This window comes from Stereum hirsutum (genome assembly GCF_000264905.1).
Source record: "Stereum hirsutum FP-91666 SS1 unplaced genomic scaffold STEHIscaffold_22, whole genome shotgun sequence".
NCBI classification, from domain to species: Eukaryota; Fungi; Basidiomycota; class Agaricomycetes; order Russulales; family Stereaceae; genus Stereum; species Stereum hirsutum.
In genome coordinates, this window is record NW_006763152.1 from 535667 (window position 1) to 562059 (window position 26393).

The window sequence follows — 26393 nt, forward strand, 5'->3', positions numbered from 1 at the left end:
CCGCAAGACTTACAAGAGACCCGTAAGGTGGTAGTGTTGTGGCATGAAAGTGTGTGGCGCCGAGCGTCGGCATCGCGTCCAAATCGGATGTGGCACTGCTTGCAGGTGCCACCTCGTCCTTTCTTCTTCCCCGTCGCCTTCTCTCTTCTTCCTCTCCCTCCTCTCGTCTTCTCTGCGCTGACCGTCGGCGCTCCAGACGGTTCCGGGAGCCCACTGGTATTCTCGGGAATGGTGGTGTACGTGGGGAGTACCCCACGTACGTCGTTAGTTCGGGTCAGTTCGGTACTCGGAATCGTCTGTTGATCTGTAGGTTTGTCAGACCTGAACATTCTCATCCGCGAGAAGCGTTGGAGCCAACACACCTTCGACAGACATATCTTGCTCCTCTTGCTGCGCTGGATTCAGATACTGTCCGTATAGCGTTGCCATGTCACCACCAATCCCTATATCTTGCATCTCGACACCTGTGGCGCCCCAAGGAACGACTCTAGTCTCATTCCTCCACCCATCGATCTCGCCCATGCAGTCAGGGTTATCCTCCGAACCACTAGGGTTGGTAATTAAGGTGCTTGGTTCTTGCGCAGAGGAGATGGGGGCAAAGGGAATCATCGAGGGTGATATGGCGAAGGATGATGTGTGGTTGAGGCAGCTGGGCGCGAGCGATGATAAGGCCCAATAAGACGCGTCATCTGGAAGTCCATCAAAGCTACCATGGTGGTCTGGCAGCGAAGGAATGGATGTCTGCTGTATCTCTCGGTGAGTCCTATTATGCTCTTGTAAATCTGACGAACACTTACGAACTGTATGGTCGGCATAGCGGGCTCACCGCCACGGTGGTACACACCAATTGGGTAGGGGTCATTCTGAGCAGCAGGTGATGGTGAGCACGCCACCCAATTGTTGACCACAAATGATACTTACGAGTAGGCCCAGCATCTCGAAACCCTCGACATCGTGATTCGTTGAATGGTATTGTACATCTCTCGACGCTCCAGGCTCATTACGGTACGTCTGAACATCTTCGCCAGGCTCTACACTCGAGATGCGCTGTTCAACATATCCAAATTGCATGGCCACGAACTGTTGCCATGAAGCAAACTCGGCGACGATGTCGTCGTAGCGAAGTTCATGCAGGCCGAGCGTGATCGGTGGATCATCCATGTCGGAGACTCTGAGACGGGGTTCCTCCCTGTAGTGAGGAGAGAGAGTCAGGCCAAGGGCAAGGACGCCTGTACACCACATCTTCCCGTTTATCATATTCACATCATCGACACATATTCTCTGTCGTTCTAGATCGAGTCAGAGCTTTCTGCAGCTCAATAGCCTCACACACCTGCCACATTTAGACCCAGGTACGCCAATTGGGATCAGTATGCGAGCTCCCTTCGCGACATTTACTAGGCAGTCTGATGTTCGTCCTGCAGGTCTATTTACCTGTCCATCGAGCTATGTATAAGCTCCGCGGTATTTCCGTCGCGTACGCCGTACGATTCCTACAACGTGATCCTCATATCGGACAATGCGTACTGTCTTGCTCAGGGAATACGTACTGCTGCGGCGCGAATCTCTGCTACGCATCTTCACTTGAACCTCGTTCACGATGCGGTTTAGCAACCAATGTAAGTCTTCATAATCATGGCCTCAGGCTGGGCCATAATCTCGTTGGCTGCTCGCCACTGTATAGTAGCCTACGCAATACTTAGGTTGACAATGCCGTCCGACCGCAGTCATGGAACCTGCCGTATCAATGCATCCGACTTGTTCCTTCCTGCATCGAATGCTGTCAATACTTTATTTTTCGTAGACAATACTCTGCCGAAGACTGTATAGTCTAAGGTGTCGTGCTCGCCACACGGAATTAGCGCCCTCCCCAATATTCTGAGCATTTGACTCTCCTATTTATATGGTATATTCTCGAAGATATGGCCCATTTCAGAAACTGTGTTCTGCTTTCCTATCCGAACCGGTCGTCTCAGTGCTGTTCAAAGTTGCCCAGTATGACCACAACTCCTTCGCGCAGTATGGTCTATTTTTGTATTTTGCACGAGTTTTACGCCACTGTGAATATCGCCAGATCGCCGTGGCACTTCGAGGTCCTACCGTCCGACTTCAGATGCCTTCTCTTTAAATTTACCTGCCTCTTTGCACCACTTCCTGGACAGCGATTCACGCAAGACATGGAAGCGAGGCGTAGAGTACGGGAAACACGATCCGAGGACGATTTTGCGTGGCGGCGGCTGAGATGCGACCAGTGTCTGTCGGAATATCGGGCCTTGGGGGGGTTTTTTTTTCTCCCTACTACATCAGAAGCCACAGATACCACACTCAGTCAGTATAATGACAAGTATTTGAGTGCTCCAGCGGCGGGATGTACAAGGTTTCAGATTTGAATTCGGTGATCTCAAAGTTTCGCCTTCCTGTTGGCCGCGCACATCTGCTCTCTCCCTCGAAACTGACAACTACATCAGAGGCCCGAAGCCATCGGGGTATCTCCAGTACACGATGACAAGGATGCAATGGAACCGCAAATGCGAGATGGACATGCATCATGCCAATTGTCGGATTGCCGCCTGTTATCTATAGAAGACCGCACTCCGTCCTATATCTAGCGATGAATGGTTGGAGCTGCTTCTCGATGGCCAAGAGTGGCGAACCCTTTGGAGCTTACGTTCCAGTGATTCCTCTGTGATTCGTAGCTCCCTTAGTCATTTGACCATTAGATATTATTTCGACCGTGAATTTTTGCACCCGGCAACGCCTGCACAACCGTACCATATTGGTACATTCAGCAAGTGTACCTTACCCTGCCAATTGTGGAGAGGCTTGAAACGAACCCGAGGACTCCACATTGATACATTATCGCATCATGACAACATACCTTCGCTGCGCGTGAATGCCACTACTTTCCCCCTCTATATGTTCAGATATTTTGCTTTGCTTGCTGTCTTTCTAACGCGCTCAACCACAGAGACCACGTTCCTCGTGGGCGAAGCAATCTATGTCTATTGCGACTTGACCTTAGCCATGCCAAGAATGCGAATGGGGTGCACAATAACATATCCCGCTCGTCCTATCTATTGTTACTTTTTAGTTGTTGAATTTCTCTCCCGCGATGAAATCTGACCTTCATCTGTGGAGATCCCGGATCTCGCAATCGATGATCATGCTAGAACGACCGTACAGCCTTGAGATGGCGGGACGCCAGTCGAAGTTAAAATGTCGACTCCATAGCTCAGGCTTTTCTCTGTCTCCCCCAGTCCCTAGGGCTAGTATAGTGAGCAACAGTTTTTGTTTACCTATTCTTTGAAGGTGCTAAGAGTCTCGCAAAATTCGAAGCTTCCTACATGATACTACCGACGAATTACAGCCCCAAAGAATCGTCATCAGATCTATGGATTGAGCGCTTTACGTTCGTTGGTGGAATCGCAGGTGGCGTTGCATATGGTATACTGCGACTCAGGTTCTCAAGTACCTTTCAAAGCTAACGGTTTTCCACGTCTCTTCTCAGGCTTTCACGTCTGTCTTTTCATCGGAGCGACCCATCTTATCCGCCGATCCCAGGTGGAAGCTAAACAGAAAGTACAACAAGCATTACATATGTTGACGTTATTCACATTGGGGACCATTTGTCTGGTTTGCTACTCAAGCGAGTTCGAGACAATGTTTATTAAACAGCGTGACTTCCCGGGCGGACCGAGTGAATGGTTAAAAATCCACTTTGCCATACCGGCCAATATCCTAGGCAGGGTCGTGCTCTCAACCTGCGATATCCTGACTGACAGCATTCTGGTCTGTCACACTCTTCAGTGCGTTTCCTATGATACAGTAGTCTTATCTGAGCGAATTTCATCCAGCTGTACCGTCTATGGATAATTTGGGGTCGAAGCTATCGCATCGCGGCGATTCCTTTTTTGATTCTGTTATTTTGCTTGGGTACGTCCGTGCTTTCAAAATCGCCAGTGGTACTATTGTGCTTATCGCGAAGCTGGGTTAGCTACGGATGTACTGGCCGCTCCACTAAACCTGGCAACAACATCTGGTCAGGAGAGGCCGTCCCATGGAACATCGCGTCCTGGTCTGCCTCCATTTCTCTAAACGTTGTCGTTACGTTGGGCATCGTCTACCGACTCCTTTACATGCGCAGGTTGATGCGTACAACGCTCCCAATGCGTAATGCACAAATGTATACGTCTATTACTGCGATGATCATCGAGTCTTCGGCTATTAATACTGTCACCTATAATGCCTTCCTCATATCTTATGTCGTGGATAGTCCGTTTCAACGAGTAGTCCTTCCTGTGCTTACTCAAGCCATGGTGAGAGAAACTTCCTCTCCTATGACCTGCATCGTACCACTGACATCATCTCCACGTCCATGGTAGTGCATTGCACCCGAACTCATTATTCTCCGAGTTGCATTGGGTCAGGCATGGTCCCATCAAACTGCTTTGAATTCAATCAGTAACGTGCATGTCGCTAATGTCGAATCCACTGTGAACGTCATAGCGAATGGCTCTTGCAATTCCTTTCCGGGAGATGGCAGTCAATTGGAGCTGGGGATCAAAGCAGCCGGTGGGGAGGAACGCTCGAACCCCGATGGAGCAGAAGTTATAGCCGAAGCCGTCGACGAGGGTATTCGATGATAAAAAAAATGCAAAGCTCTATGTAATACGGTTGTTAGTGTTGCACTCTTAATCCGAGAAGTTTAGAAAAGTAAGAGTTTGTGGCATTTAGTCTTCGACCCCCGTCGTGTAAGTACATGATAGGAATGGAAAGAAAAATACAAAACAAAACAAAACAAATTATTTGGGGACCTTGGGCTTTCTCCCCGGCTTTCTCCCCTTTCCACAGCTACTGTCTATATGGCGTTTGAGGGCATCTGGCCGGCTACAGGGCTTACCACAGGCCATGCACGAGATCTGGTTGCAACCGTGGCGTGCAAGTTCGTGGCGTCGGGCATCGGCCTCCCGTGTGAACACGCGGTGGCACTGCTTGCAGGTGCCACCTTGCTCTCTCTTCTTCTTCTTCCTCGTCCCTCCTCTCCCTCTCCCTTCTCCCTTCTCCTCTTCAGTTCCGTCTGCGCTGGCCGTCGAGCGGCCAGACGATTCCGAGATGGCACTGGGGCTCTCGGACATAGTGGCGTACGTGGGGAGTTCTCTGCGTATGTTGTTAGTTCGGGTATCCTGGGCGCTCGGAATCGTCTGTCGATCTGCAGGTTTCTCAGATCTGAGCGTTCGAAATAGCAAGACGCACCGGCGATAGCACACTCACCTGTGACGTTCTGCTGAAAATCTTCTTGCTCTTCGTGGACCATCATCATGCCATTGCCCAACACAACCTCCTGCACCTCATAACCCGCAGCCTGAGCCCCGATCGTGCTCCAATCATCATAACTGGTGATTGGGCCTTCAATGTCCAACAGTCCCTGGAACGCACTCAAGGTGGTGATGGGGAATTCTGAGTATGATGTGAAGGATTCCAAGGAGTCGAAGGAGTCGAAGGAGTCGGACATGGATGAGTTTGGCTGAGGCGGTGCGAATGGGTCGAGGGTGACGCAGCTGGGCGCGGGTGACGGGAAGGTCCAATCGGACATGGAATCTTGCGTTCCTTCATGATTCACGACTTGCCCTGGTAGGGACGGTATGAAGGGCTGTTGTGTGTCCTGGTGAGTCGGAGGATTCTCGCATATTTGATGAATACTTACCAATGACGCGCTCGATGCAGTGAGCGCACTGGGAAGCATGCCATCGTTTGAACCATCCATCGGGAAGGAATTACTCTGAAGAAAATGTGTTTGTGAGTCGGACACTCGATTGTTTTCGTTAATAACACCTACGGGGAGGTCTAGTATCCCGAATGCCCAGACATCACGTTCTGAATCGTGTTGCATACCCTCCATCGGGACATGGCCATCTACGTATGGTTGCATCTCCTCTTCGACAACCACATACGAACCAGGGCTCGACACAACACGCCCGGCATAGTCCGACTCCGTATTCTCTACCTGCCGTGAGGCAAGTTCGGCAAAGATATAGTCGTCATCGAGTTCATTGAAATCAAAGTCAATGGGCGGGTCATCCATATCGGACAGCGGGGGTCTTCTACCTCGGACTGGACAAGCGCCCAAGGACAAGGATGTCGCTGCTACAACCCATCCGCCCTCTAATATCCTGGTTTCGACACGCCATAGTGTTTGGTTTTGCGTCCCAGAGCGTCAGCCAACTTTCGGTGGGTTCGTTGCTGTATACTTGGTTCTCCTGGACAGATCCAAGTACACCTTTTGGGCGTGCTCGGGACCAAAGTTGCCTCATGCAGGCGATCATTGAGCTTTTCAACAACTGATTTTGCGGGGTTATTTCCATGTGCGCCCAGATAACTATAAAAAGTTCCTCAGCACCAAGAGTCATCAACTCGTAGCCGAGCGCCATACGATTCTTTGTAGGTCCTCATGTATGACCTTCAATTCTCACTTTCCCATCGGCTGCGCACAACTGTGCTGTGCTGCGACTCTTCTTTCTGAAATAGACGCCAGCCCTACACTTGCAGGCGTATTGGCATCGCAAGTTCCGGCACCGTCAACGCTTCTGCAAATCTCACTATCCTCGGTTTCTCATCCCTCGCCACAGTTTGTTTTATTCCAATCACAATATTAGGGGCAACCCGGAATCGTCTGCCCGTATCTTGGAGTCTCTTCGTCTTCATTTTCATTTTCCCAGGCTCTGACCGCCACCTGTTTCTCGCTGCTCACAGTCTCGACTACATGGCACCCTCGATACTGTTCAGTGGACGGTGTCATGTTCTACAGTGGACTGTTCGTGGCTAGATCCACTGCGCGTACACGTCTTGTCCATGAGAACGTCTTCGTGTTCGGTGGTCGAGTCACGCAGCCTATCCTTTGTCATTATGTGGCGCACTCTCATATCTGATGCCAGTACATTATGGTGGCTACGACTTTTCTCCGTGGATAACCTGCTTCACTAGAGTAAGGTTTCTGATCGGATTTGCTGCGTCCACCTTCAGGATGCAGGGCATTGAATGGTCTCGATCACAGCTTCCGCGATAGACACGCAGTCCTCACGCCCCCGGAAAAAGGTAATGACACGTAATTCGTTCTGTTGTTGCCAGTATGTGGCACCATGCGGTCCTGGCCATCGAATCACACATGTTAATGTGCCGAACACCCTGCCTCTCATAGTCACAAAAAGCCTAAATTTGTCTCTATCGATTCGTAAACTCGTTTCCAGGTTCTGGGCCAGTATCGGTATTTCTATCCCGTTCATCGCCGTGATGGACGGGTAAGGACGTATGTCAGAAGGATCTTCGGCAGTAAGAGTAGAGTCGAGAAAAAGTGTGGTATGACGTTGGCGAGAGCGGGGGCGGTGATGGAGAAAGAAACCGGCGACGAGGATGGTAGGTCGGAGTAGAGCCACATATCACAGGGGTTCTGTTCGACTTCACAGAGTGAGACTGACTAGTTGGGGTCGGCGTTGCTTGGGTTGTCGAGGACGAGCTATACATCGAAGAATCCAATCAATGAGCATACCTGCGCAGTAGACGGAACTGTGTGGTCCCAAGGATAACATCGAACGTGAATTTACCTGACGCTGAGGGGGCCCGATAGCAGTACGAGATGCTCAATCGCATCAATTTGATCGAAGGGAATACTATATTCGGCTGGATATGGCGGTGGGCGTTGCTATATTCCAGCGTAAACGTTTCTAGGCGAAATTCTCGCGAGATCTTTGAGTACCAGAATATAAATTGCTGTGAACGATGCGAACCAAGTAGAAGACATCCAGAGCTTCTGGTAGGACAGCTCCTCTCCCGACGTGTTCGTCTTGTGCCTGGTTTCCTCACCACGTTTCTTTCGGGCGATCCTTCCTTTTTAAATCTGTTGATTCTCATTGTGCGATCTCGCGTAGAAGGAGTAATCACACGTTCCCGCGATATGTGTACAGAGTTTTGCCCTCATGCAACCTGAACCTCGACCTCGTTCGGTATGTCCGTTGAATAGTTCACACTCTAATTCTTGAGATACTGACGAAGCATGCCTGATCCTCCAGGGACGTTTGATGCCGCAATTGTTAGCCTACTATTTCCTAATGGTATAGCCCCAGTGAATAGCTTAGTATGGTCACCTTTTTGAATTCGTATTCGGTCATAGGATGTTTATGATCGGTCAACAACTACCGAAAACGCAAGTGAGTAACTTTGCGTTCATATTTGGTTTGCTGTTCGGCTTTCCCTCTAAGTCCCCATCACAGCATGTAGGAAGCTGTTTATCGTTCCTTCTTTGCGATCGTAAAACCTTGCTTCCAACCCTCATTTCGGAGTCTTTTCATTACGAGCTTGGGAGAGTCACTCACCTGTACTGGTCACCATTTTTAAGTACGTCTTATTTCCGGAACTGTCTGCGCATTATTCTTCTCGTAATTACCGGGCCATGAGTAGGTTTATTATTGGTATGGCATTTCATCTGTTCACACAGGTCATTGAAAATTCATGTCCAAAGAGCTGCTTATTCACAATATTCTCGAGTGTGCCAAATAGTCGTGGTGTACGGCTTTCTATGCCTCATGAAAAAGGGGAGGATGTTCTCCGAGGAAGGTCAGTCCCCACCATTCCTAGTCGAATTCTGATATTTCTGTGATGAAAACGTTCCCTACAATGAAACGCATACCTGCTCTTGCGCACTCATGGGCGGGATGCATGGGCTGTACGCGTACAACATTTAGGGCAGGATGTCCGGTAACCTGTCTGGAGTAAAACGACTGTTTACACCTTGTTGTCGAGGTGGTGATATGAACGCCGCGTAACCTCCTCTCCTCTGCCCTCGTCCTGTGCGTCTACCAGTGTCCTGATCACAATGCTCTTCCAGGTCGGATTCCTTCCTCAAATGAAGACTAGTCAAAGCCAATACTTTGTCGATTGGTCCACGTTTTAGTACTGGCCAATGCAGAGACTGTAACACTCTCCCGGAGTTCGTGCTCAAAAGTGACTGTCGTTGGCCGCAAATACGGGTGTACTGGTATCGTTGCACCAGTTTATATCTCAAGATCTCTCAAAATTATACTCGCCTTCTACGAGTTAAGACCTTGGTAACAATTTCATCGATCTAGATCGAACATGCGTGACTTGCTACACGACGGGGGACAACGCAAGGGATAGCACATCACTGTGTACAACCTGAGGAACACAGCAATAGTGTGGAGATATATAGATATGTACGTCCCGAGATGTCGAGCTAATTCCCCAGTCTGCCTCATACTTTCACTCACCTTCAGATATCTCATTTGGGTTTGAAATGCTATTGAATCCAACGAACGACACAATCCCTATCGCATGGTACCCAGAGCCATCCTTTCGAGGAACGTATTCGCTTCTTTCCAGCTGGGTCTCGACACTCCTCCTTTGCGTTCTCAGCGCGGTGCACCTCGATGTCCCATCAGTGAATCATTCGAAGCTACACAGATGGGCTACCAAATTTAAGTGGGTGGCGGTCGGGATATTTGCACCGGAGTGGCTCTCCATGATAGCTTGGATTGAGTGGAAAAACGCGCGCGCTATGGTCATAGAGGCGAATAAGCATCTTATTCAAGCTGGAAAAGCCACGGTATGTTTCAGAGCATACTTCCGAAGTATGGACCTCATTTATTTTTGCATTTCATTCTCTGTGTGAATTACTCGGCGAACTATTCTACTCTGAAGGACGCGGAAGTTGGGACAACTGGGACAACTGAGTCCTCGTGCAGCCAAGGTTCAACTGTTACTGGGGACACTGGGGTATGTCTTCGAAATTAGACCTTGTCCGTTATAATTTGAAGTCTGACTAGATCAACCCATCTAAGATGCCGGGCAAAACGATATCTTCAATGGAGAACGCTTTGTCATTTGTCATACCCAAGGTAAGTTATCTTGACTGATGACATCAACAAAACGAGACCCTTACATCCTAATTTTATGAAGATTACACTCCAGTTTCCCCTTATAAGCGTACGCTATCTGCCATTTCGCAGGCATACCATATTCTCAATTTTACATAGCGCCGACACGCACAGCCCACAAAGCCGCAGTCACATACTGCGTGGGACCTGACTCAAGGTTTTTATGCGTCCACCGGCGGCTTCTCCGCAAAATACTCAGACAAAGAGGCAACACTCACCGCGACAGGGGTCCTCTATTTGATAAAAGAAGACGCAGACGCTCTTCGAAAGATCTCCACGATATCCTCGAAGGATATCCGCGACAAGAGCAAGCAGGATAGCATATCAAAGTGCCTTGCACTCGTACAGGTGCTATGGTTCGGAGCACAATGTATCACACGATTGGTGCAGGGTCTTCCGGTCAGTTTACTCGAACTGAATACCGTAGTCCACACCCTCTACGCCTTCATCACCTACGGTTTTTGGTGGAACAAGCCATTCGATGTCGATGTCCCACATACCATCACCATCACAAGTGATGCCGTTTGGAGGAATCCTCGCCCCGATCATAATATTTCCCAACCTCCCCTCACGACTAAAGAAATATCAAAACCTCTCTGTATTCGATTCAGTTGGCGTTATTTGATATACGGCGCCAATCCATTCCAGGTGGACGAGGCACAAACTGTGTCTTCCCGGAACAGCGTAATAGTGCCAAGCTTCTTTGGTGCACTCTACGGTGCTCTTCATCTCGCAGCGTGGAACTCATCATTCCCGACCCCGCTGGAATGTTTCCTATGGCACATATCCACGCTGTGCATTATTCTTTGCGGAGTGGTTGTTTCGATTTCCCAGGTGTTCGTTATTCGTATAGAAAAGGCAAAAACAGGATGTGTAGCGAGCCGAGCGTTACTTTTGGTGCTGAACCTCGTGACGTCCTACAGTATTCTATTTTAATTCACTGCGCGTATGTTCATCGTGGTCGAAAGCTTCAGAAGTCTATTGTTCTTGCCTGCCTCTGCTTACGCTCTTCCAGTATGGTCTAGATATATTCCACACTTCGACTGATTATGAACCATACTCTACCCGCTTCTCTGCACGTTTATCTCGTTGGAAGGATATCTGGACGTGGTATGTAGGAGATGTTAATATTGGTTTGGCGAAGATTTTCCATAGCGAAAAGACAGCGGCCGTGCCGGAGTTCATTGAAAATTTCTCAAAAGGTACTCAACGTTGTGAGAATACTCTTCTTTTCAGAATGATTTCCAAGCCAGTGGACATCTGGGCGGAATAGCCTACATCACATCTCGGATTCGTGCGATATACCAGGACAATCATGTACAGCAATGTGGCATCCTAGCCTTCATCTAACTCGTCTCTACGGAGGACACTACCATCCATATCGCTGGCTTCATCCGCGTAACACAACTAGACCCGCCTCCCGCGACCTACCCATTGCCCATTGACGGAACCTCTCTTATTCAGATATTTCTACCAAACGTGTCATGGGTGCAGATGGGGAGGATATAGTGGACGAAGTGGAGGTGTTGGAGACATTGTTGGAGGTTTCGAAGGCGGAAAGGGAGATGACTGATATGAATTGTATCTGTGCGATACTTATTTGGGTTTTCTTGCTGTATAATCTATGCGCAATTCTTTCTGAGCTGAATTGTATATAGAGTAATCACACATGTGTACGCGAGAATCGTAATAGCCGTTTGAGTCGGACGCGCTACATCATACAAAAATTTTCCTACCTCATGCAGCGAACACGCTCAGCTTATCCCGAGTCAAATTGAATATATGCACGTCCGTCAAACAGCCCCAAATACATTTCTTGCGCCTCCTTACTCCGAGATATACATAGAGAGTATTCACCACGCCGATAATCACTGCCCTTCTCTTCTCAAACTACATACTGTCGACCTGTGTACATCCACAGATGCTCCATGAATCATACATGGACGTCGAGTGTTTACGCAAAGGAGACTTCGTCGTTATTAGGCCTAACCCAGCCCAATTGCTGCCACACTAAAATATAGAACAAAACGAGGATGAGTCAATTCAATTACCGGAGAAACAGACAGAAACAAGTAGGATGGAGTCAAGAAGGCTGAATCGAAGGAGTGGTATCGAGGCCTGGGTAGTGTACACACCGAGCAAGTAGAGCAAGGACCGACGAATTATCAGCCACAAGAGGGACGAACGACTGGAACTCACTTTGCATCTTATCCCAATCCTTCAGCCACTTCCTAATCCTCGGTTTCTCTCCAGCTGCAGCATTGAAGCTGTCGAGCACGAAGTTTCCGCACGCAGTCCACTGTGCCCGCCGTCCAGTAGGCTGGATCCCGTTGTGTGGTGCACCGACATGCGAGCCTGTTGCTGTGTAGCGGAGGGAGACGAAGTTCTCTGTTTGTACCGACGTGCAAAGAACGGCGTAAGTATTGTCTTCAAATGGTTTACAGTGTATCAGGTGAGTAGTATGTGCGTTGAAATGTGAACGATATGCCAGCACGTCGATAACTCGAGAAGGGATATAAACGACATAAAATATCATAACGCACCCTTTGCAATCACATAATCAAACCTCACAATCTCCAGATTATTCAACGCCCGCATTACCTTGGCGTGGCTCTCGGCGTACTCTTCAGCGGTGTGCGCATCGGGGAAGGTGGAACGGGCTTCGAAGGTGTTTCCCGGGGCGCAGAGGTGGGCGACGGAGTCAGAGCCGGCGTTTGCGGGGGAGTAGGCTATCTTCATACGATGTGAGTAGGGTGAGTATATGGTTATGTCAAAGCAGTAAACGATAAGTTGAACAAGAGATGAAGGATGAAGAGTGAGGATTGTGCTTTCAACGAGACTCGAAAAGCAGTGTCACTCACCTCCATGTACTCCAGTACAACTTTCACATTCTCCTCCTCCTGCGTCGTTAAGTTCTCGGGAAACAGTGCTATTTCCTTCTCTACGCCGAACCTGCGCTTTGCCTCGGAGGCCGAGAGCGACGTAGGTGACATCGAGGTGTTGACACGGTGGCGGTCGCTGTGGGTGTGTTTGCGTTTATTGCAGGTGGGACGATGATCACCGCGGATGTGTATCGGAGGTGGTGGTTGAAAGGGGGCGTTTGAGCCAGTAGTAGATATAAGTACCTATTTATGTTGTTAGAGAAATGCCAGTGAGAACCGGAGACGAAGGGAGAGCCGTACTTTTCCTCCACTCACTCCATACGTCATTCAAGATGTACATTTAGATGCCGCCCACTCTGTTGGGACCAACAAGAATTAAAGGGTCTCCCATGCATCCATTTTTGGCTCCTTGGATACTCATACAATAGAAGTCAAACCCACCACGGGTTATAAGAAGTCTCCGAAGTGACGAATGGAGTGGATCCAAAGAACTTGGTTCGCAGACTCGTTTCCTCACGGAGAGCCGTAGCGTGGCGAAGGTTCATATTTGTGTTGAGCTGTGAGCGTCTATGTTCTTGTTCTGGGATCCATGCACTATATAACTCAGAGCAAAGAGAAGAGGTGAAGACGACAAGGAGGTGAAGAATGCGAATGTGGCGAACGTAATTTGTGGCGCAAGCCGGCACCTGCCGTCCAGGCGAGCGGAGTGCGAATCCTTCCGCTCCGCCCTGATCAATTTTCTGTTCGTCGTCCTCCGTCGTCTCTCACTGCATCACCAAGGGTTTCTTCATGCTCGATACATATCCTTTCTTTTCGGTATTGTATGTCTCCCAATGAACATCGTTTACAGCGAACATGTTGAGTGGTCCACGTCTCGCCGTCCTGGCTGTTATCTGCGCTAGTCTGAATCGTTGTCTTGGATTTCTGAGGAAGAGTGTACGGGGATCTTGCGTTGAGGCCTTAGCACGTTGATACTATGCTCTAGTTCATCGTTTTGACTCTAACCTTTGGTCACTTGGCTTTATCCTCCCCTGGGCTCTGACTCCCTAACGCCTTCGCATACTTTTTGAGATCTCAGACGCTCATGACCATCAGTTCGTTCATCGCAGTCGCCGTGTTATCGTCCCAAGACGCCCATCTAGATATCCCAATCTCGCCCGATGGACGGATCCGTGGGACGTGGCATTATTATATCCTAGCGTTTCTATGCTTCAATGCTTGTGCCCGTCTAGGTCTCTTTACAAGGTCCTTTCTGACTGCAGTCTGCTGGAGGAAGTTGTGCGATTTCTAACTGATCGCCAACGCTTGTGCTAGTAGAAACATCGGATGACCCACAGCTCCGGTGAGTCACCTATAATAGTGCGCTAGCGTTTTGCGGTATCGGTGATGACTGAACTCGAACTTAGCATTCTCATCTACTCTTTTGCAAGACCTCGTGGAGGATGCCTAAGTCTGCACAGTATTGCCGGCCCGCATTACCCAGCGTAAACTTCATGATCTTTCACTTTCTCTGCGTGGTTCTCTCTACTCCTCGTGCACCCCCGCCGTGATGTTTCGTCTTTATGCGCAGCTCTGGTCGCAGACGCCCACCACTCCACGAGCCTTTCAAAACTCGACATCCTCCTTCCTCTCCAGGCAGCAAGCGGGCGCATCACACATGCTGGCGCGCGCCATAACCTCTCGGATCCTGACTGCGTGTCTACAACATGAACGCCTTATAAGCTTTCAGGACGTGTCGGATACTTCGCGCAGCTTTGACTGGCGAGTATTAGAGGAATAACATTACTATGTGTGGTGCGCTACGCTCCTGGGCTGCGTTCATCAATGATCTCGTCGTCGCTCGAGATGGTGGCGCGAGGCAGAGCGTCCGTTTCATACGGGTGTTCATGCGACTCAAATTGAGGCTCTCCTCTCTCATCTCCTTACTTCGTCTTCGAAAGCATCACTCACTTATCACACCCATCCGCGTCGAAACACGGCTCCCGTTCTACGATGGGCCCCATATCCCACGTGCATGACACTTCCCAGCCCATCTTCATTCTCACGCTGAACCCGAACAACCCAGCCAACACCACCCTCCTCGACGAATCCGGAAACACAATCTACACGATCCGTACCCTTTTCGACGAGAAAGGCGTTCCTACGACGAGCGTGCATGGTGAGAACGGGAAGCGGGTCGCGGACTGGAGATGGAGAGATACGAGGTTGAGCGCACAGATGTTGAGGTTTGAGGGCGCGGGGATTGGGGTAGGCAAAATCCAGACTATGGACGCGAACGGGAGGGAGACTGTCGGAGGGAAGGGAAGAGTTGCGGCGAGTAGGTGGCTAAGGAAATGCCTTGTTCCTTTCAAGTCGTGAGTGCGACTCGATGTCTTTTTCGCCTCATTCGTCTGATGGCCAGAACACAGGACTGTCGTATTCGAGGACCTCCGAGGCGGTGAATACAAGTGGAAGAACAACGATCCTGGACTACATCTCCAGGTACGCTCCATACTCCTTTTCATCCGTCAACGGTATCGTATCATATATATCTCTCGCTCACCTGTAGTTAGTCTCCACCCTCGACACCAGCTCCCCCATCGCGCGCTTTGTCCCACCTACCATCGACCCCAAGAACACGCCCGTCGCGCTGGCCAAACTCCTGTTGACTGACGATGCGGAGGACATAATGGATGAAGTGGTCGTGTCGTGGGCGTTGTTGGAGATCTCGAAGAGGGAGAAGGAGGTCGCAGATGGGAATCGTATCAGCGCGGGGGCGCTAGTTTTAGTCTAAATAACGGTGGCTTGTAATGCGATATCGTATTTTACGCTAATAATGTATCTGACACTGAGTTACGTCGTGACAGCTCAGCTTCGAGGCAGAAAAAAAGTCTGACAGAGAGGAAAGAACGGAATCCGTTCGATATTTATGATGCACAATAAGACGAGACGAGTGCCGTGCCTCGCTTTCATATCATTCGCCATGCACTTTCAGACGTCGTGTAAGTACTCATTGAGAGAAATAAGAAAGACTATAGTGGCCACCTCAAGATCCCAAATCTGGGAGGAGAGAAATGTGTAAAGATCGCGTTCCTGCAGCACAACATGTCGACAGCAATATGCTCCTTCTCTCTTCTTCGTTGGGAGATCTAGCGTGTCACATATGAGGTGAAATACTGAGCTCTGAGAGAGAGGTGATGCAGAAGCCGCTGGATCGCCTATGTAGTACACAGCGGGAAACCCTCGAAGGACGTCAGAGTTGGCGATTCTAGTCCAGAGGTAGGAACCCGCAACGAGGCTGGATGCACATCACCTCCATAGACGCGGAGCTGGCGTCAATTCGATCACTCCTCAACCGCGCATGAAAAGCACGAAGATCAGAGCAGGCGCACAGGCGGTGTGGGCCACTCGATCTGAACAGAGCCAAAAATAAAGTGAAGGTCCAGCACGTCGGAAAGGCCAATGCGCACCCCTGCTGAGTAGCAGTGTAGCGGTGGGAGACAAGGGAATCTGTCGATCAGTGTACACGAAGAGCATAAATAGCGAATGGACTTTGAAGCAGAAGTAGAGAAGAGGCGAGAGGGAGGCGTGGATCCATGCGTGTGTGATGAAGTAGGCATTAGAAAGGTCGTGGAGGAGGATTTGAGCGATCAAAAGAACAGAAAGAAAAACGCACCTTTCGCACTCGCAAAAGCTATGTTCAGATCAACAAAGCCCTGATCCCATTCGCGTGAATCGGAGCGTACTCCTCGCCGCCGTGCGCGTCCGATAAGATTGAGCGGGCTCCGTAAGTAGCCGTAAGTGTTACCAAGAAGCAGAGACGGGCGACGAGGAGAACCCAGTGTTCGTAGAGGAAGAGATTGAGGGATAAGAACGACAGAGAGATGTTGGAGATATCGAATCGTGGATGTGGTGGCTGGAGGTAGGTCAGTACATGTCTTTATAAACGTACGTCACCCCGAACCTTCTCTACGTCATCACGCAAGACCAGTCTGATTGCATAGTTCTCACTTTGGATGAGAAAAAAAAAAGGAGGCAGGCCTTCCGCATCCGTACAGTGCACACGTCGAGACAAGAAGTCGCTGTCAATATCAGTTGGTTCGCAGATTCGCCCTTCACGTGGAGCCATAGTGCGTCCTTTGCAATGTTTCCAGAACTTAAGTAGAGGCAGTAGGCCTTGAACGTTCCAAGGACCATGAAACGTCTGAACCGGACGTCCTAACCACACGATCTCGTAGTTCAAGTAGAGCAGTAAGTCAATTATAGAAACAGCATGTCCTTCGACACGACATGCTTGGTGTACACATAACAAGACCAAGCGAACATCCAGCACAAGCCCACAATCTGCACAAGTACGGATATTAGCACACTTCTTCACGAAGTGCGCGGTCTTTACTCACCAAAAAGAAAATTAGAATAAAAACATAATTATCTCTCCCTCCCGATCATGCCACCTCCTTAACAGCGCCCGGAACCGTAGTCCACACCGCGACCGCGAATCCAGCAAGCGACAGAGCGCCCCTTACATAGTTCAACTTCGCCCATTTGACGACTTGTTGGACTTGGTCGTCGACGGAGAGGGATGTGGCCTCGCCTGTTGCGCCGGGGCCTGAGGATTTGACGCCTGAGCCCAAGTGCGTTAGAAATCCAGTACGTTTCAAGTTATGAGATGATGGAACGAGGTCGAGGTGGCTGGGCGAAGACAGGGATGGAAAGGGGAGAAGAACGTACCGGTCGCAGTGTTCGAAGACGATGTATCGGGATCGCCGGCGGCAGCACGGAGCAGACGGTTGTTCGTGGGCGCCATTGCGAGTAATGTGAAGGGGATGATGGAGAGGGTGAGGACGCCGGAGCCGATGTAGGCCACCCAGAGACCGTCGAGTTGCGGGTGTTCATACCTGATCAAATCGAAGCGATACAGTCAGCATTTTCACTTAGGATTGAAGCCAAGAAGGTGAACGAGTGGGATGTGTAATAGGGGCTCGAAAGTTCCACCAAAAGAGTGAAGAGAAGGGAAGTTGAACGTACCAATGCGCATAAGCAGCATAGAACAACGAAAGCGCACTGGTAGCCGCAAGCGGCGGCGCGACCATCTTCCCCGTATTATACAATCTGGCCCATTGACGAGCGAGCAGGTTCTCGTTCGCGGGGATGAGGGTGGACGCGGCGGACGCGGCTGGGAAGAGGGGTGGGACGGCGAGCATGGAGGCCGAGAGGGTTATGCCTGTCCGAGTTTCATACAGAAATGATGAGTAAAGAGACAGGAATGAGAGGGAAAGGGTGCGTACCGGCGACGAGACCAGAGGAGAGGATGCCTGTGGTTACGGCGATTTGAGCGCCTTGGCCGACGTAGCCGTACAACGCGTGTGGTGGCGGGATGAAAGGCATTTTATTTCGCGTAGGGTGGATGGGAAAAAGGTAGAATTATTGTGGTGGTGGTGAGGACGAGAGAAGACGCGACTTTGTAGTCGGAGGGCGCGCGGCAGCGGGGTACGCGTTATGACGGCGATGAGGTCATCAAGCCATTTTGGCTCCTCCATCATCACGTTTCTGCGATTCGTCTAGCCTGGTTCTTGTCTTGGTCGATGCATCCAGGTTTGTCCGGACTCGCGCGTTGGGACCTTTTGTGGTGGGCACGAAACGGACACTTGGAGTGTAGTGGGGGAAGGAATGAGACGGATATCCGGATATCGAAACAATTTCGAGTCTCCTGCGGAACCACGGGGTGTACGCGGTCGGTACGCGCACAGAGTATACAGATCCGAATGTGTAAAAAAAGCTTAGTAGGAGCTCTTCAGATGCTAAGATCTCATGCTCGTTGTGGTTGTCGTCGCGAAAAGCAGGCGACTCGGAGTTCAAGGAAGGAAGGAAGCTCACCGGAAGTCCGAGCCACGTGTCTGTTGTTCCGTCGATGGATCCGGGACCCGCCGGAACCTTTCCCTGCCTGCGCCACCTCCTGCTCCTGACGTTCTCATTTCCCCTCGACTCACTCCAGCCCAGTACGACGACGACGACGACGTTGACGACCCTTTAGTGCACGACCCGTCTTTCTAACTCTTTGCTCAACATGTCAGACAGCAATTCCTGGAGCGACGGTATCCTTCTCAAGGGATGTTCTCAACTGCTCGAGAGCCCCTGTTCCTCGTCGTTGTCGTTCGTCGTTGGAGATGGGCTCCCTGACGTCCTTGTTGCTCGACATTTAGCTTGTCAACATCATCACCTATCTTTTTTTCCTTGGCTCGAACGTATACACCGTCGCAGCTCCCAATGATATCGACGTCACTAGCAAGGAGAGTTACACACATCACCCCAGCGCCCTGGGCGTTCTTCATCTTCTCTCTTTGCGTCGTCTTCCGTCACCATGCGTACATTTCCATCTGATCATACGCGTCATTTTTCTGAAGGTCATTGATCCACTTGCTCTTCCTCGGCACCATCGTCTACCAGTTCTTCCCCGAAAGCAAACGCGTCATCATTGACGGTATTTCCTGGCGTCTTCCTCTCCTCGGTGTTCTCAACGCGATATACGTTAACTTGTGGGCTAGGCTCCGAATACACGGCCTTCATCTTCGTGCTCTTGGTTAGCTCCGCCGTCACCCACATCTACTACGTCGTCAAGAAGCATCACTCGCCCAGCTCCATCCCCGACGAGCTCTTTGTCCACCTGCCTGTCTCGTTTTACCACAGCTGGACCACCGTGCTTGTCGTCTTGACTGCATTCGAGGCCTTCTGCGTCTCTTCGTTCGACCACAAGGCCGGCATTTGGACTAAGGTACGTTTTATTCCCTGACAGTACCCATATTTTTCCCCCCGCATTCTCACACGTTTTTTTCGTCATACACAGGTCTTCGTCTTCGTCTCCCTCTTCTCCCTCAAAGTCACCGCTGCAGCCTACGCCTTCTCTTCTCTCGAAGGCGATCTGTCGGCCTCCATCGCCATCTGGGACGGCGGAGGAAAATAGCGCGAAATACTTGACTTTGTTTGGTGCGGAGAATTTATCATAGACACTTTTCATCTTCAAGTTGGTGTGACCCTTGCCGCGATGCTCATCATTCTTTTCTTCCTCGCACTATACTTTGCTTCTTCCATGAAGTGTAGTTCTCAATCGTTTCCTTCTCCCTCCACGCATCGCACCTAGAATGAGACGGGTGTCGAAACGATTCTCCGGAGGGACCACAGGGTGTACGCGGCGAGTACGCGGACTCAGAGTATACAAAGCCGAATGCGTAAATAGGCTTAGTAGGAGCTCTTCAGACGCCAAGGTCTCATGATTCGAGGAAGGGCTACCCAGCTCGTCGTGGTTGTGGAAAAGCAGGCAACAGGTCAGTCAAGACGCTCAGCGGAGTCGCCGGAAGTCCGAGCTGCCACGTGGTTGTCGTTCCGTCGATGGATCCGGAAACTACCGGATCCCTTCCCTCCCCACCACAAAATAATTCAACCTTCTCCTCATCCACCGGACGCGAAATAAATGACTTTCATCCCACCACCACACGCGTTGTACGGCTACGTCGGCCAGGGCGCTCAAATCGCCGTAACCACAGGCAATCTCTCCTCCGGTCTCGTCGCCGGTACGCACACTTTTCCCTCTCATTCCTGTCTCTTTACTCATCATTTCTGTATGAAACTCGGACAGGAATAACCCTCTCGGCCTCCATGCTCGCCGTCCCACCTCTCTTCCTAGCCGCGTCCGCCGCATCTACCCTCATCCCTGCGACCGAGAACCTGCTCGCTCGTCAATGGGCTAGATTATGTAACACGGGGAAGATAGTCGCACCGCCGCTTGCGGCTACAAGCGTACTTTCGTTGTTCTATGCTGCGTATGCGTATTGGTACGTCCAACCTTCCTCCTCTTCACTCTCTTGGTGGACCATTCGATCCCCTATTCCACATCCCATTCACTCACCTTCATCTTACTCAAGATCCTAAGTTGGAATGCTAACTGTTTTCTTTTGATATCATCAGGTACGAACACCCGCAACTCGACGGTCTCTAGTTAGCCTACATCGGCTCTAGTGTCCTCACCCTCTCCATCATCCCCTTCACATTACTTGCAATGGCGCCCACGAACAACCGCCTCCTCCGTGCTGCCGCCGGCGATCCAGATACCTCGTCTTCGAACACTGCGACTGGTACGTTCTCCCTCCCTTTCCTCGTCTGCCCATCCGGACCTTGTTCCATCATCTTGTAACTGAAAATTTACTTGCACGCAGGCGTCAAATCCTCAGGTCCCGGCGCGACAGGCGACGCCACGTCGCTTTCCGTCGACGATCAAGTCCAACAAGTCGTCAAGTGGGCGAAGCTGAACTACGACAGGGGTCCACTCTCGCTCGCTGGTTTCGCGATCACGGTATGGACTACGGTTCCTGGTGCTGTCAAGGAGGTCGTCAGGAGGGGTCGTATAATCGGGATGGGAGTGAAGAGTGAATTCTTTGTTTATTCTATTGGTGAGTAGGGCGTGAGAGTGTGTGTTGTGCCGAAGTATGCTGATAGTCGTGTTTCTTTACCATGAGGGCTTATGTGCTCGATGTTAGCTTTTTCTTGTTATTTGTACACCGAGCATGTCGAATGACCTGCTCTTTCTATAATTGACTGATCCATCCTTGGTGTCTGATGCGCCTCTCTAGTCTTTGCTCGAGCTTGGAACGTCTGGGGCGTTCTTCCTCTAACTGATAGATATCCCACACGACACGCTACGGCGCGACATGTCGGAGTAAGTCTGCGAGCCAATTGCTGATCACGGCGGCTCCTTCTCTGCAGACGTGCGCTGCACGAATGCAAGTATACTGCTTCTTTGGACCTTTCTAGTCCAAATTGTGATCTAAGCAATCAGACTGGTTTTGCGTGCACGACGTCTGAGTTTGCACGATGAATGACGTGTATCATTCGTAAAAGCATGTATCGACCTACTGACCCGTGCCTCACAGCTTTGGCCATTATGTGTTCCTTTCAACCACCCCGTCCGTGATTCGATCTCATCGTTGTCTCTGTCTTCCATGCTTTGTACTCCAACTGATAACCTCTCTCTCCACAAACGTCGTCTCCTCCGTCACCCACCTCGGTGCATTAGGCAACAACTACGAAGCCCGCTATTCCTTATCTTCCACAAGAGTCGCCTCCCAAGTTGAATTCGTCGGAGTCTATGTAAACGCGAAAGCCCTGAACAATCACTAGCTGGAAGCCGTAGTCCTAGTCTCATTTCTTGGGTCTAGCAGGGGATGTCACCGGATCTTTCTCTGCGAGAATATAACAGTCAATACTCGAACAGAGATCAGCATGGTGAGATGATTACCTGTTTTCGTTCGCTTCGTTTGGGGAGCGCCTGTTTCATTGCGATGCCCATCGTTCCCGGACGTCTTCGCACCCTTTTGCACGACAGAAACGCAAAGTGAGTCCCAGGGGGAGTTTTCTCGTGGGTAAATCTGATCATGATTTCCGGTGCGTTTGTAACCCTCGAATGGTGATGTTTGTGCGATGTCGGAAAAGTCGACCCATTCGGTTGAAACAAAGAGCTTCAAAACTCCAACAGCAACGTCGTGATCATCCCGTAAGCTAAAAGCGCGCGGTCTCCAACCACTAGACCCGTACCCGATCGTGAGTCTTCCCTCTTTAGGAATGGAAATGTCGGCTGCGCCATTCTTTGCAGTCCCTGGCTCGTAGTAGGACGCTACAAAAAATGGATACAAATCGAGATTTTCGTTAAAGAACATCGGACAAGCAATTCGACTTAAGACAGACTTACTGATACTCAGGTCACCCAAATCGAAGTAAAATAACGCCACATAGAGACTTTCCCTGGTGTTGTTGACGATCTCGAATCCCAAGGGGCCGATTTCATCTCTGTCCAGATGCAATTGACCGCCTTTGATGAGGTCCTTAGCTCCGTCCTTCTTCTCCATGGTATATCTACCTTCGTCGTACTCCTTTAATTCATAACAGTGTAAACGAACGTTCTTTGTCGATCCTCCAAAAAGGTTGTGATCGTCCGGGGTGAGATTGAGGTACGAGTAGAAATCGGCAGCGCCATCTAGTACAGTGCGAAGGGGGCTACGAGATGCTAGGGGCTTGCGCTCTTCGTATTGGACAGTATGGGAGGAAATCTCTTTCGTGAATTCGCTGTGATGGGGTTTGACCTCGACCTCCTTCTTTTTCCCAAGTTTCAATGAAAGGTTGCATTTATCAGCGGGGGAACTGATGATGGCGATCGGGATATTGTTGCGTTTTCCAAGGGTATTGATTTTTTTCAGAATATAGGAAAGTTCCTTCGGGATGAATAGTTTGAAGGCCCTGTTTGTGCAAGTACTGAAGGCATAGGCCTCGGAGGGAAAGTTGTTCTTGTTACCAGATACGCCTTGAAGGAGCAGAAAGGTGGTATAATTGTTGAGAGTCTGGACGATGAACTTGCCCAGAGCTGGAGAGCTCCGGTCTTTCGTTCCATGGATGTCGAATGTTGACTGTTTGGTAATTCCAGAAGCTTTCCCGGCATTAAGTTTATAAACCGTGTCCTGGCCATTTCTATTCAAAGAGGGTGCGACGTAAGAATGAACGAAGCAAAAAGGAAGGCAACATGGATTGGTGGACACCGAGAGCGATATGTCCATGAACGAGGAAACCATTACACTCACCCACTCTTGCCCTTATTAGTGGCCTTGTAAAAATAATGTTTGTGACGACTGGTTTTCATGGAAAATATACGTCTGTTCTGATTTATGCCAATACACTGTGGGTTCTGGCTACATTGTATAAAATAAGAATCAGGTATATTTTTCTTGATAATGAGAGAACTCGGAGACTTACTTGTTCAGAAGAACCGAGTCGAGACTCTCAATCAATTCCCTGTACGTGAGCATGCTCGCCTGGCTGGACCTGAGAATCTTTATCAAGGCATTCGTGTAGGCACCTCCCTCTGGCTTTTCGAGACCAACTTCCTCCATACCGCAACCAGCGAGCAGGACGTGGGAGGATACACCCAAATGTTCAAAAATTGACTCCAGTTCGTCATCGAGTGTTCGCTTCGAGCTACGCCTCTGGGCCACCGCGGATGGATTTCGTTTATGACCGACCTCAGCAGCGCCCTGTATTGCATGTCCGGAGTAACAACAATCCAATATAACTGTCTTTTAGTACAAAACGGGTTAGTAATACAGGTGCGCGGACACGAGTTAAGGATACTCACAATGTTGTTTCCCTTCTGGGAAGAGATATCGGCGAGAAAATTGGACAGGGCAGCGTCCGAGATCCCATTACTACTAGGCGCGCTACGCGTCTGTTGAACGAAGTCGTATGGGCAAAGCATGCGAGTAGTTGACATAGCTTTATCTTCGCTCGTCAAGTTGACCTTCACTCCATGTCCAGCAAAGTATATGAGGATGGGGTCTTCCCTCCCGATGTTCTTGTCGTTGATAATAGCTCTGAGAGCATCGCTGATTCCGGACGCTGTCGCTTTCTCGTTCTGTAGTATTTTGGACACCCTTGACATGGCCAAAAAATCCTTCATGGAGGATATATCGGTATCGACACCGGGTAAATTTCGCAGGCTCCCTGTGTTTGGATACTTAGATATCCCGATGATGAGAGCAAACATGCGGGTCAAATCCCTAAGAAGGATTAAAACAATTGAGCCTTCATAATCGACAGAAATATGAATCTCACAAGGGAGTGGTGGATGATCTTTGCCTATGTATGAGACAGAGCGTGAGAGCGCCACGGAGATGCAAGTGGAAAAGAAAATAACGCACTGAGGCGTGGATTGAGTATCCACATCTTTGCTGGTTGTCTTGCTCGTCATGTTGGATTCTACAGCTGTAATGATGAGAAACGATATATCAAGACTGTGGAACACAAACAGACCTCTTCGACTGGAAAGATGATAAAAGTACGACTTGTTAAGATTTATGATCGCATATCTACTGAATATATACTTTTGTTGAGGAAGGATCCGATATTTGACAGGTACCGTTGTTCAACTGCGTGAAGCTGTTATCGCAATTTGAAAACATTGTCCTATCACCGTATGGGACTTCGTTTGAAGATTGAAAGGATAACTAATCTATTGATCTGTACGGCGCAATCCGCTAGACCCTGAGTATATTGAATGGAGCAGTTCATCGTCGTATGATACAAACGGGAGTTTGGAGGCTGGAGACTAGACCTGATGCATGTGATCTTCGAATCTTGCTCACTCATCCGCATATCGCTGACCAACTAACAAAAAGTTTCTCCAAAAGAAATGTATCCGCACGTCACCGAGAATGGACATTATAGCCGCAGGAGAAGAATGACAGATCTCTCTCATGTATTCGGATTTAACAAATCAGAGCTAGAGCTAGTACTATTTTTACAGAGCGCATGTAGGACGGGTAGTCCACGTCTTACCGGGCGAAGGAGTCCTCACTCGGTCCATGTTCCTGAAGCAAATTCAACGGCGTAACGGGTAGTCTGCTATGAAATAACGGAGTCGAACCGTCCCGTATGGAACTTAGAAGCTGTCTGAGCTATATTCATAGTTGGGCTTAGTCTTTAAATGTGTGCCTCCAGGTTCGATATCACGTCCGATATAGTGTGGTGTCAGGAAGATATTTTCATTACAAAGTATGAGCTCTTCCCGCTTTGTAGGTTTGTGTATAAAGGATCACCATGCTCAGCTATTTTGCATTGTTTTGCCGGTGACTTTGTCATCAACAGTTTGATAACACCCCCGTTTTGGATAATAAAAGCGACTTCAAGCTCTTCCACAAGTACAAGGTAATTTCCCGCGTCACGTCAGGTCATAACATTTGATGGATCCAAAAACATCCTAGAACAGTCGAGGACCGTTCCATTCATATGGTAAGAGCCCTGCAACAACCAAGGCGTATTCATTCTCCGCTGCACCATGCGGAGTTTCATTTTTAGCAATAATAGTCCGCACCATTGGTGTCCTTTACATCGATTATGCGGATGGCGTTCAATTGAACATACTGTGGGAGTGCGAATGCAATATGAACTGAGCAACTCGGACGCGAGCATACACCATAAATACACTCAATAACAGATAAAATAAATGTGAGAGTGGACCTGTGTTTACCAATATTGTATTGGCCCAGCTTCATGATTCGGCTCGACTTGCAACTGCAAAGGCATTATACATCATTCTGAGCATTCGGCAATACTCAGGCGGCGGTCGTTCCTAAAGGAGTAGCAATGGGGTTGCGAGCCTCGTTGTTTTCATATGCAGCGTCTAAAGGGGCGGGAGAGGCTAATGGTGGCAATCCCGTCCTGTCAGACGCCACAAAGGAATGGGCATAGAGGCATTCGACCGACAACTATTCCTAATCAGATGGTGTATGCTCTCGATATAGAATACCACATTCGGCGGATGAACGCACATGAGGAGATGTGGCATGATGTCCTACGATCGCTGTGACCGCTTTGGCTGCACAGGGCCATAGCTCAGTATCTCTGAGTCAGGACATGCCATCCAGATCAATGTGTCAGACGTAGAGGTTGCTCCCGCGTCGGACAGTTGAAAAGTTTGCCTTGGAAGTGCACGTATTACTGTGTAAGCTGCTTCAGACCTGAATGACGATCTAGATACTCTCTGACGTTTACA

The 26393-nt window shown here is 49.7% G+C and overlaps 9 protein-coding genes across 9 annotated transcripts; 4 read left to right on the forward strand and 5 right to left on the reverse strand.

Moving 5' to 3' along the window:
* Window positions 1–264: 264 nt before the first annotated feature.
* STEHIDRAFT_163269 (uncharacterized protein) lies at window positions 265–1161 on the reverse strand (the record flags this gene model as incomplete). The annotated part of the gene is made up of 4 exons (XM_007310938.1): window positions 265–296; window positions 363–741; window positions 798–863; window positions 922–1161. The coding sequence occupies 4 exons, from the start codon at window positions 1159–1161 to the stop codon at window positions 265–267; spliced, it is 717 nt and encodes a 238-aa protein (XP_007311000.1).
* Window positions 1162–3552: 2391 nt separating this feature from the next.
* Window positions 3553–4445, forward strand: STEHIDRAFT_35999 (uncharacterized protein; the record flags this gene model as incomplete). Its single annotated transcript, XM_007310795.1, has 4 exons — window positions 3553–3789; window positions 3855–3937; window positions 3986–4316; window positions 4383–4445. Coding segments are annotated over 4 exons (714 nt in total), but the record flags the coding sequence as incomplete, so codon positions are not given.
* A 357-nt stretch (window positions 4446–4802) lies between these two features.
* STEHIDRAFT_163270 (uncharacterized protein) lies at window positions 4803–6082 on the reverse strand (the record flags this gene model as incomplete). The annotated part of the gene is made up of 4 exons (XM_007310939.1): window positions 4803–5209; window positions 5272–5650; window positions 5705–5779; window positions 5837–6082. The coding sequence occupies 4 exons, from the start codon at window positions 6080–6082 to the stop codon at window positions 4803–4805; spliced, it is 1107 nt and encodes a 368-aa protein (XP_007311001.1).
* Window positions 6083–9304: 3222 nt separating this feature from the next.
* On the forward strand, window positions 9305–10880 carry STEHIDRAFT_68846 (uncharacterized protein; the record flags this gene model as incomplete). Its single annotated transcript, XM_007310803.1, has 2 exons — window positions 9305–9613; window positions 10074–10880. The coding sequence occupies 2 exons, from the start codon at window positions 9305–9307 to the stop codon at window positions 10878–10880; spliced, it is 1116 nt and encodes a 371-aa protein (XP_007310865.1).
* Window positions 10881–11898: 1018 nt separating this feature from the next.
* Window positions 11899–12937, reverse strand: STEHIDRAFT_116207 (uncharacterized protein; the record flags this gene model as incomplete). Its single annotated transcript, XM_007310940.1, has 4 exons — window positions 11899–11954; window positions 12144–12371; window positions 12488–12677; window positions 12806–12937. The coding sequence occupies 4 exons, from the start codon at window positions 12935–12937 to the stop codon at window positions 11899–11901; spliced, it is 606 nt and encodes a 201-aa protein (XP_007311002.1).
* Window positions 12938–14818: 1881 nt separating this feature from the next.
* Window positions 14819–15599, forward strand: STEHIDRAFT_135580 (uncharacterized protein; the record flags this gene model as incomplete). Its single annotated transcript, XM_007310941.1, has 3 exons — window positions 14819–15180; window positions 15235–15307; window positions 15375–15599. 3 exons carry the CDS (start codon window positions 14819–14821, stop codon window positions 15597–15599), a joined length of 660 nt encoding a protein of 219 aa, XP_007311003.1.
* Window positions 15600–17250: 1651 nt separating this feature from the next.
* Window positions 17251–18193, reverse strand: STEHIDRAFT_135581 (DUF1772-domain-containing protein; the record flags this gene model as incomplete). The annotated part of the gene is made up of 4 exons (XM_007310942.1): window positions 17251–17429; window positions 17537–17703; window positions 17834–18029; window positions 18094–18193. 4 exons carry the CDS (start codon window positions 18191–18193, stop codon window positions 17251–17253), a joined length of 642 nt encoding a protein of 213 aa, XP_007311004.1.
* A 679-nt stretch (window positions 18194–18872) lies between these two features.
* STEHIDRAFT_172966 (uncharacterized protein) lies at window positions 18873–21401 on the forward strand (the record flags this gene model as incomplete). Its single annotated transcript, XM_007310943.1, has 9 exons — window positions 18873–18958; window positions 19210–19286; window positions 19351–19577; window positions 19650–19789; window positions 19904–20373; window positions 20439–20634; window positions 20768–20934; window positions 21016–21249; window positions 21316–21401. 4 exons carry the CDS (start codon window positions 18873–18875, stop codon window positions 19764–19766), a joined length of 507 nt encoding a protein of 168 aa, XP_007311005.1. The 3' UTR covers window positions 19767–19789; window positions 19904–20373; window positions 20439–20634; window positions 20768–20934; window positions 21016–21249; window positions 21316–21401.
* Window positions 21402–21997: 596 nt separating this feature from the next.
* STEHIDRAFT_163276 (uncharacterized protein) lies at window positions 21998–24590 on the reverse strand (the record flags this gene model as incomplete). The annotated part of the gene is made up of 8 exons (XM_007310944.1): window positions 21998–22038; window positions 22095–22469; window positions 22545–23317; window positions 23428–23535; window positions 23600–23919; window positions 23979–24399; window positions 24455–24478; window positions 24541–24590. The coding sequence occupies 8 exons, from the start codon at window positions 24588–24590 to the stop codon at window positions 21998–22000; spliced, it is 2112 nt and encodes a 703-aa protein (XP_007311006.1).
* Window positions 24591–26393: the final 1803 nt, after the last annotated feature.